Source organism: Gambusia affinis, linkage group LG18 (assembly GCF_019740435.1).
Source record: "Gambusia affinis linkage group LG18, SWU_Gaff_1.0, whole genome shotgun sequence".
In the NCBI taxonomy this organism is placed as follows: Eukaryota; Metazoa; Chordata; class Actinopteri; order Cyprinodontiformes; family Poeciliidae; genus Gambusia; species Gambusia affinis.
In genome coordinates, this window is record NC_057885.1 from 10,840,584 (window position 1) to 10,850,627 (window position 10,044).

The 10,044-nt window shown below is 36.6% G+C and overlaps 2 protein-coding genes across 2 annotated transcripts; both read left to right on the forward strand.

Annotated features, from left to right (window-relative positions):
- The first annotated feature begins 103 nt into the window (after window positions 1-103).
- zgc:103586 lies at window positions 104-2,169 on the forward strand. The gene is made up of 5 exons (XM_044097274.1): window positions 104-353; window positions 462-578; window positions 962-1,073; window positions 1,151-1,208; window positions 1,803-2,169. Exons 1-5 carry the CDS (start codon window positions 347-349, stop codon window positions 1,914-1,916), a joined length of 408 nt encoding a protein of 135 aa, XP_043953209.1. The 5' UTR covers window positions 104-346; the 3' UTR covers window positions 1,917-2,169.
- A 971-nt stretch (window positions 2,170-3,140) lies between these two features.
- Window positions 3,141-6,700, forward strand: fis1 (fission, mitochondrial 1). The gene is made up of 5 exons (XM_044097275.1): window positions 3,141-3,251; window positions 3,703-3,835; window positions 3,966-4,042; window positions 5,869-5,974; window positions 6,052-6,700. Exons 1-5 carry the CDS (start codon window positions 3,207-3,209, stop codon window positions 6,153-6,155), a joined length of 465 nt encoding a protein of 154 aa, XP_043953210.1. The 5' UTR covers window positions 3,141-3,206; the 3' UTR covers window positions 6,156-6,700.
- Window positions 6,701-10,044: the final 3,344 nt, after the last annotated feature.

Here is a 10,044-nt window from a genome sequence, read left to right on the forward strand (position 1 = left end):
AGCAGATTTTCCAAAGAGGATTTGATTGTTGCAATGCCAAATAAAGATGTTTCTACTTAAAGACGTTTCAGAACCACTACTGCTTTGGACGATTCATTTTCAGTTTGAACGGGACTCCCCCATCTGATCCTATCAGAAACATGTGGACGTTGTCATCGCTGATCAGCCAATCAGGTGGAAGGTAGTGCAGCCGTGCACATGAGAACCAGCTCAGGTCAGTCACCCAGAAAAAAGTAAATCTCTAAAACATTAACAGTTCATTTGTCCATCACGTGGTAGTTCAGCTTTAGACGGACAAACTGTCCAGAACAGTCCATCTAACAAAGTGAGAGACCAATCTGCTACTATGACAGGTACGTCCATGGAGTCTCATCTCTTTAAAAACTCTCTTATTAGCCATGTGGCTCTCTTTAAATACAGTATTTGTTTCGTTAAAGGCTAATCCTGTATTTTCTGCTCAGATAAAGTGACAGAGCTGGTCTCAAAGTGCCTACAGGCCCGGGACTTGGCGTACTGTCCCTACAGCCGCTTCCCTGTCGGTGCTGCTCTTTTAACAGCAGATGGCGCCATTGTCACAGGTAGGAAACAAACAGGTGGCTCCAACAGAAAATCGCGTAAATACTGTTCAATCAGCTGTTATGTGATTATAATAAATTAAATAAATCACATGGGGAATTGCAACGAGAGAGTGGTAGAGTTTGACTTGCTGGAAAAATGGCAGATTTGTATTTATAGACTAAAAGAAAAGTGTTCATTTTTTATAAATACAGAAATAACTTTCAGGTTATTTGTACAAATCAGTTCATATCAGTTGTAATCTCTACAGGACAAACAGATTCAATTTAACTCCAACTACAATGTAATTTTAAAAATTACATTGCTCTGGGTAGGTGGGTATAAATTATGCAGCACTTAAAAAAAAACAACTAAAAAACAGCTCTTCATGTTTTGTTATTTCCAGGTTGTAATGTGGAGAATGCCTCCTATGGTCTGACCGTGTGTGCCGAGAGGACGGCCATCCAGAGAGCTGTAGCGGAGGGACATAGGCAGTTCACCGCCATCGCTGTAACATGGTGAGACACTCAGAACTTCATACTGGTCAAAATTCAAACAGTATCATAGTCATTTATTCATCTTCCTTTCTGCTTAGTGACATCAAAGACCGTTTTGTTGGACCGTGTGGAGCATGCAGACAGGTTCTGATGGAGGTGAGATTATGGAGAGACCTGTTCTGTGTTTTCATATGTTCTGCATAGAGTTTAAACATCTGCATGATAGTAGAAGGCGCTTAGAAAAGTTGAATTATTCAAAGGGTCATGTAGATATTTTGTAAGAGAATTTACTGGAAATGAGAAGAAAATGTCTCTTTGTTTAGTAAAAGATGCTTATGTTTATTTTTCATTTGTTTGTTTTACTGTTCCTGGTATTCTTTGACTGAAATGAAAGATTAGTTTTTATTTTAATGCTTTCTACACATCTTTGCATGGATTAAATAATTTTAGGATAACCTGAACTTAAACAGTGACCCAAAAGTTACACCTTTTTTCCTATTCTGTCTCTCATATGTAATGTTGACAATATAGTCACATATAAAGTCCTCAGGTCTAATAAGCACTTGAGTGCAGTAGGCATAGATCAAATAGTGAAACTTCATGGGGAGTTAGGTGTGTCAGAGGACACTCTGTTCTGATGAGATTTTGGAAATAGTTCCTGAGTCAGTCTGAAATTAAATTGCCTGGTGAATAACGGTGATGGCAGTTCTTCTGACGTCCTTGTTTCTCTCCTGTTTTTCCTCCCCACAGTTTGGATCAAACTGGACTGTGTATTTGACTAAGCCGGATGGAACTTTCAAAGAAACGAATCTTCACGAACTGCTGCCTTTAGCATTTTCCCCTGAACACCTCGCGAAGAACTGAAAACACTTCCACTGCACCTCTGGATGGCCTGAGGCTCCATGATTTTATCCCAACTAGCCTAGAAAAAAAACAGTAAATATAAAAACCTGCTCTAGACCTGCTACAAACATGTAGCCATGCAGTTGATGTAAGTCTATTGTAGTAAAATAAAAAGAAAAGAAAAAAAACAACTGTCAAGTTTTTAATAAGCCAGAAATTGATAAAACTATAATTTTGTTTTTCAACTTCTATCTACCACAGTAAAATGTCTGTAAAATGTATTTGTGTCCAATTTCATTTCGCATCACCCTGAAGAAATATTCAACTTTAGAATGGCTGATTAAATAAACTTAAAAAACAACAACAAACAAATCTAGTTGGAACCACATGTGGTAAAATCCAAAAGGAACACACAGCCAATGTCTTTTGATTTATTTGTTAATGTGGGTTTTAATTCATTTTTAAGGCCTATATCAAATTATAAGAATTAAATTATTAATATCATATAATATTAATATTAAATTGATATAAAATATTAACATTATATAATAATATTATGTATAATAATGATAATAATGTATAATAACGATAAGTGATGATGATGATGATGATAATAATAATAATAATTAATAATAATAATTTGCTAATTGTATAATGTACAATTAAAAAAATATTATTATTATTATTATTATTATTATTATTATTATTATTATTATTATTATTATTATTATTATTATTATTATTACTGCTGTTAGTGTTGTTGTGGTAGGTTCCTTAAACGACTATATTTTTTACTCTTTATTTTGTTTCCATCAACAGGACAAACATATTTGTCTGTCAGAGGAATAATAAAGAGCAGGAAAGTGCTGATCGAATAACAGATTACAAAGATAATTTCACATTAAGTAACTAGAACCGAAATGTTTTTCATTGCCATTTTTGTTGTCAAGCCTTTTCACCGCGGTGTTGAATGTTGAGTTCCTTGCTAAAGTGGATTATGTTTGGCTTGGAGTTTGACCATTTCTAAGAAGCCCCTCTGATGGCATAGAAGAAAATAAATGGTGGGTACGACTTAATAACTCGTTTCAATGACTTAGTTAATACGTGGCCACGATTTCTATTTATTTTTTTATTTTTCTTCTCATGTCACCACGTGAGTGTAAAATTTACGTAGAAAAAGTTGGAGTTGGATGAAGTAGGAAAAAAGTCTTTATCCAACAGCTCTAGGGGGGTGAAAAGGAAAACATTACGTAAGCGTTGTTGTGTCATGTGATTGGACGTGGGCGTGTCCTAGCCCCGTTTTCCGGAAACATGGAGGCTGTTCTGAGTGATGTTGTAGCTCCTGAGGACCTCAAAGTAAGTTTTATTATTATTAAAATTCTTACCTCGTCACAGAGCGAACATACAAGCCAATTAATAACCAGCACCGATATCTTCTTACCTTCACTTGTCTCGGTAAAAGCTGACATTGTGGGAAAACACCCCACGTCGACACGTCTGTCGCGTCACGTAGCATGCTAATGCTAATGTCCATGTTTTGGGTTAACACTTGGTTGCCGTCTTAATCAAATTCACTTTAACAATCTGTACCTGGTGCCAACAGGTACCGTTTATTACATTTATATGTGGTTACGTTAAATTGCACATAGTGGAACAATTAATGTAAATCTTACACAACAGGATGTAACAGACGCTAAAAGTCGATACTTTTTACTGATATGTTGAGTGAAACAGAGCGGCTCCTGTTAGCTGGATTTGTAGTTTTGAGCTCTTTTTATGAAACTTATTTGTGTTTTTTCTGTTCCAGAAATTCGAGAAGAAGTACAGCAACGAGCAGCTGAAGGGATCTGTTTCCAAGGAAACAAAGTTTGAGTATGCTTGGTGTTTAATCAGGAGTAAATACACAGACGATATCAAGAAGGGAGTGTTGCTCCTAGAGGGTAAATAAATGTTTATTATTTAAATTATTCTTATTATTTTTCCTTTATTTCTTCTAAGCAAACCTGTAGGAACCAGTCACATTCTTTCTGTGGACTGCTTTAGCAAACATATATGTTTTTTGACTTGCAGAACTTGTCCACAAATCGTCAAAGGACGACTCCCGGGACTATCTGTTCTACCTTGCAGTGGCCAACTACAGACTCAAAGTCAGTCATCTTTCCAAATATAACATGAATCTTGTATTTTCTTTCCGAATGTGTTCAAAATACTCTCTTCTGTGTGAATGGTCAGAACTTAACAGCTGTGGTACCTCCTACCCAGACCTCACTATTTATAAACAGGTTTACTTCTGTTATCTTCTTATAAACAGACTATTCAGACCCGTATGTTTAACCATTGCATATTGGGTCATTTCTCTTAGTATTTGAATATTTAATGAACACAATGTTTAATTTTATTGTATATTGTTGTTAGTGGATTTTGTGTGCTCATTGTGACCCCTGCTCCATTCAAAGTCACTCTGAATGACAACCTGCAAACACATGTTATCTACTGGAGTCATATAGCCACACTTTCCTGTAGCCGGATGTATGCAAATTATAGAAAATGAGTTGACTAATTTAAGTCACCGGTTACAAAACTATCCAACTAGAAACCATAGGCTTGGCAGGCATAAACTAGATCAAAAATGTAAAGTAGAAATAGGGTGAAATTTCCAACCCCAAATGAAAAGAAAAGCAAGAAGAAGAAATATGTCTCCTTGGCATTCTCAGAATGTTTTAATGAATGATTTCATTACCCATAACTCTTACTCCCTTCCCTCGATACAACCACCAACATATAACTGAGTCACTTCTAAACCAATAAAACAGTGTCTGCTGATTCAAGCATGTTACCAGTGATGCAGCTAGATGTCACTGTGAGTCTGGAAAGTTAATACTTTGAGCTTTTCTGGTGGCATCAGTGCATTTAAAATTAAACTATTTTTATATTAACTGTTATATTTTCCTTTTTTTCCCTATTGATTGTTTCATGTTCAGTCACAGATCCATTCTTTTTGCGTAGCTGAGACAAAACACTGCTTTAATTTGAAAGATTGATTCTTTTCGGGCTAATAATAACCCGTAAGTATTTTAACTTTTGCTGTTTCAAATATTTTCACAAATATTTTCAAGTGTCTGCCAGAAGTTTACACCCACTTACCTGGTGTTTTTTTTTTTTTTTTTTACACCAGGGTGGACTAGTTAGACAGCAAACTACTACAATTTATTTAAAAACCATTACTGTAGATTTACAACAAATTTTCTCCCAATTACTGTAACTTACACCTACAGGCTCAAATGTAATCCTCACTCATATTTGGTTAAAAGTTCAAACCCAAATTTCAGGGTTTTCACCTCAGTTTTGACGCCGTCAAGGAACGTCTGGTGCAACATTTAATCATTTCAGTACCTTAATATCAGTCTGCTTTATCCATCCTACAGTCTGTTTAGATGTGTGTCTGAAATCAGTGTCCATATTTGAGTTTACGTTTCATCCATCTAGTTGCTGAATAGAAGTAAAATTGAACAATTCTGAGATAGTCTTGATGTATTTTATCCCACTCTGTTCAATGCAGAGCGGCTACAAAACACATCCTCAGCATGACACACACATTCAGACAAACATGTGCACATTCTCCACATGTCTTTAGCAGTATACATATTAGATATCAGAGTTTCGGGGGAGGTCAGCTGTGGTTTTGTTGAGTGTTATTGAGATCATTTGGTTTTTCAGACAGTTTGTTCTCAGAGTATCTAATATCTGATTTATGTGTGTGTGTGTGGGGGAAGGGGGAGTTTCTCACCTGCATTCTGGTACGGCAGTGTGCCTGCCTCTGCTCCCTCCCTGACTATCCTCTGAAGATAACTAATCAGGGCTTACCTCACGTCTGATCTGCATCTACTTTGATCGTGGCAGATTTGATTTGTTTTTGTAATTTTTGGTGATTTCTTTATCCTCTCTCTCTCTCTCTCTCTCTTCCCCCCCTCAGGAATATGAGAAAGCCTTGAAGTATATCCGCACTCTCCTGAGGAACGAGCCGGGGAACAAGCAGGCTCTGGAGCTGGAGAAGCTCATCGACAAGGCTTTGAAGAAAGGTAAGCGTGTGAAAAACAACATTCTGAAAACCCTCTACAAATCCACACTCTCATCACGCCCGCTTGTCGTTGTCCAGACGGCTTGGTCGGCATGGCGATTGTCGGGGGAATCGGACTGGGCGTGGCAGGCTTGGCGGGTCTGATCGGCTTGGCGGTGTCAAAGGGAGCAGCGAAATCCTAACCTGGATAAGAAATGTGTTCTGGACTTATACGTTGACCTCCATTAATAAAAAAATAAAAAATACAAATAACAAAGTGCTAAAAAGAGGTTTGTTTGAAGTTGAATCTGTGCTGCGACACATTTACAGCAAATGATGGTTGGGGAAAAAAAAGATTTCATACTTTAACAGGGTTGAAAATCACATTTTCTTCTGTTCACATATTAAAGCATGTCGGTCTCTAGCTACTTATCTTACTTCAACTGAATAAGTTGCCATTTGCTTTCTGTATGTATTTCTAAGAGTGTTCAGGTTTGTTTCATTGTTTATGGATAAAGGAAAGCATTATTGATGCTGCGTGAACAGTAGGAGGCAACATGAAGAGAGACTGGCTTAATGTCTGCAGAGAAGTCCAGCTGAAAGCAGTGGACATTTGATTCAGAGATGCTCTTTTTTTGTTTGTTCAGAATAAGAACTAATAGAATTTACACATTTACTCGTGTTAAAAGCTTTCCTTTACTATATTTAATTATTTTACATCTTGGTAAATAAAATGACTGCAAGAATATTTATGTCACTGTTTGGTTTTTTACTGCAAATCATAAAGGCTGATAAATTAATTTTTAAGGCTTGGGGGGGAAATATTGGTGAAAATGAACCTTTTTAATTAAATCATCAATAATTTTTGCTATATTTCACCTGCAGGCTGGTTGTAATTTGGCTTTAACAACAAAGCAGAGCAGCACAGAACCATGAAAGATGTTCAATCTATTTCTGTGTTAAAGATTTACTTGTTTCACTCTCCATTATGTACAAATCACGATTTAAAAAATAACAATTCTCCAGTGTAACTATGCTTGGCTTCAACATTTAAGCAACAATTGAAGAAAATACAATTATAAAGACATTTCAAGTTTAGTTGGGCTGAGATTAAAATCTAGATGCCGAATTAACCAAATCGTAGGAAATATTCCTTCAAATAATTTAAATATTCTTTAGGTGGTGACTGCTAACCAGAGTCAAGGTTTATGGAAACTTTATTGTCAAAACTTATTTAAAATGTTTTTTTCAATCAGTTGGTGAGAGGAGACGTTTGTGCTGGTCAGGTCACCTTTCGCAACAAGCAGAAGTTTCTTACTTTTGATATTTTACAATTACATAAAACAACCTGTGTTGAAGAGCAATAATTTAAACGCCTCTGCATGCACCTAATTTGTACAGCGCCCTCTACAGTTATTGGCAAAGTATTGCACCACAAATCTGAAGTGCGAAGATCGATCAGCAAAGCTACTAAAAATGTAAATAAAAATGTTTTCTAAACATTTCCTGGGATTTAATGAAGATTTAAATGTTGAGCTGCAGAATCAAGTTCATCAGACTTGATGAACTTGATTCATCAAGTCTGATGAAATACATACATTTATTTCATCAGACTTTAAATACATTAAATAGATACATTTAATGTATTTAAATACATTTAATGTATTTAATGCGTATTTAACGCATTAAATACGTTTAATGCGTTAAATACATTAAATGTATTTTGCTTCATTTTTTTTTTTTACTTTTACACTGTGGCACCTCAGTGTTACTCCACCAATTTACTGGACAATTACCTTGGAAACCAGACTGCAAACCTCGATTTCAAAAAGGTGCATAAAAGAATATTACACATTAACCGGACATGAAATTGACTGGAATCCAAATGTGCTGCTCCATTGTGTTGGTACGGGCCATCGTGCTCGGTGTCGAACAATAAAGTGCTGTTGTACTGGATTACACAATAACCTTGATTACAGCGTGATGCACATTGTTCCCAGTTGCATTGCTACATGTTGATTACACATTAATATCCTGCAGCACTCGATGAACGTTGGCCCGGTAACTCAAACTCACCGGAGCGGATCTGAATTAGCACTGCTCTGATAAATCATTGAGGGCAAAATGTGTTTTCAGCCTCAGTTTTCCCGGGTTCCTCTCACATGTTCCTGTTTCCCTCTCTGAGCGGCATCTCTTCCGTCAAACGGATCACTTTCCCTGACGGGTCTGCCGAGTTTCGGTGTCGTCAGACGGGGTTAATGAGTTACCCCTCCCGAAGTTGAACACAAGCACAAACAGCTGATAGCCTCTGCAAGCCTTCCTGTTGTAAAATCAAGCCGACAACTTGAACCTTTCTGGAGTCTGAGGCATGTCTGACAGAACCTCCGAGAACCCGGGGCAGCGTGTTTCTGTCCAAACCCGTCTCAGTGAGGCCGTTAAATGCCTCCAGCGGTGTCAGCCTCCATTTTTAATTAGGCCAATAAAAGACGTCGATTAGGCTGGAACTACGACGGACTTTAGCCTCATTATCAGTCTAATGGCTGAAATTTCGGCGTAATTAATGAGGAGCAGCTTGTTCAGATTACTGTAAAATTTTCCGCTCTTCAAAGCAGAACAAAGGACAAACTTACGCAAAGTTCAGGTATCCGCTCGTAAATAACAACTCCTCCTAATTACATAACTCAGGTAAAACTGTATTTTCTCACATTAGTTTTCACAAGCCTTGTTCAAATAGTCATCCACAATGCCTTAGTAAGGAAGCATTAAAATCCTTTAAAAAATTAATTCTTATGGCGACCAAGAGGCCACATTTCACTGATGTTTTTAAACTTCAAAAATCCTTCTAATGTCCTCCATCTTAGCGTTTCTGGGTCAGTCCCAGATGTTTCAGACTTTTTAAACGTATTTCTCTGACAGTGGAAAAAGAGTTATTTCAGCAAGTAGCTGTTTCCTGATCAATCAAGATCAGCATACCTCTGCCTCTCCCGAGGTCTTCCCCATTTCGAAGAGTTTTGGTTGGGATTAGAAAAAGATTTGATTTGCCACATTTTTTCTTGTCAGAAGGCGGCACTCTAATTGTCATATGTAAATGTCGCTCTATAGGAGAGAAGCGTAATGAGTGAGAATCCTGTTCCAAAGAGACAGGCCTGTTCTGTTTCAGTCTGAATGGTAAAGCTGCAATCAATCATGACTCGCCCAGGTAAAAAAGAAAAGTAAGAGGATTAAAGAAAATCATTAAATTAACTAGAAAAGATTGAATTATGGTAAGCAGAAGCCAGTCAAGACATCTCTGAACCTTTGCTGCAAGACAGACAAAAGTAAACTGAGCATATTTCTGCCCAGAACATCTCATATTTACAGGCCCATTCAATACATTAAAATATTGTATAAAAGTATATTTATTTCAGGAATTTAATTCACTAAATGAAACAGTGAAACACATTTTCAAGCAGTTTCCCTTACGTATAAATTTCTGCTAACAGCTAATGTAAACACGACATGTAAGCTTGAAAGATTTGACTAAAGTAACCTGAAGTTTGACCAGGAAGTGGCCTTGACTTCTTGCATTCTTCCAGAGGGAATATCAACCAGACAACTTTCTCTCGCCTCAGAGATGTGACATATAATCTGTGGTTCTTATCAATAGAGAAGCTTCCAGATTTATGTCTTTTAAGATAGGTAACCACTCTATTAGAGATACAATTGAGAAAAAGCTTTTAATAAATAAACTAAAATGAATTTTTAATAGCTAGCAGATGCAGATCTCAAAGTTATTTGTGGTTCCCATGGGAGAACCTTTATTTATCAAGCTCTTCTCATGTGAAACCTGCTGCTTTGTTCGCCAAATAGATCAGATTATAGGTCAGCCAACTTAAATACTTAATATTAAGAGTTCTAGAAAATTTGTTTCTATAAATTGATATAGTTAGACTTAGACTTAGACAGACTTTATTGTCATTTTGTATTCACAGGGGTGTATACATAACGAAATTTCGTTGCATACGGCTTCAGGACAATGTTTTGAGGTTCCAATGAGGTTACTCAGAATAAATAAAATACACTATAAAGTATAAATATAAATATTAAATATAA

Bases quoted from the DNA above. Each gene is read 5' to 3' on its own strand.
- zgc:103586 (XM_044097274.1), top strand. The intron at 1,074-1,150 runs GTGAGACACTCA...CTTTCTGCTTAG, and splicing joins ACCGCCATCGCTGTAACATG to TGACATCAAAGACCGTTTTG. The intron at 1,209-1,802 runs GTGAGATTATGG...TCCTCCCCACAG, and splicing joins GCAGACAGGTTCTGATGGAG to TTTGGATCAAACTGGACTGT.
- fis1 (XM_044097275.1), top strand. From the start codon at position 3,207: ATGGAGGCTGTTCTGAGTGATGTTGTAGCTCCTGAGGACCTCAAA. The intron at 3,252-3,702 runs GTAAGTTTTATT...TTTCTGTTCCAG, and splicing joins TAGCTCCTGAGGACCTCAAA to AAATTCGAGAAGAAGTACAG. The intron at 3,836-3,965 runs GTAAATAAATGT...TTTGACTTGCAG, and splicing joins GGGAGTGTTGCTCCTAGAGG to AACTTGTCCACAAATCGTCA.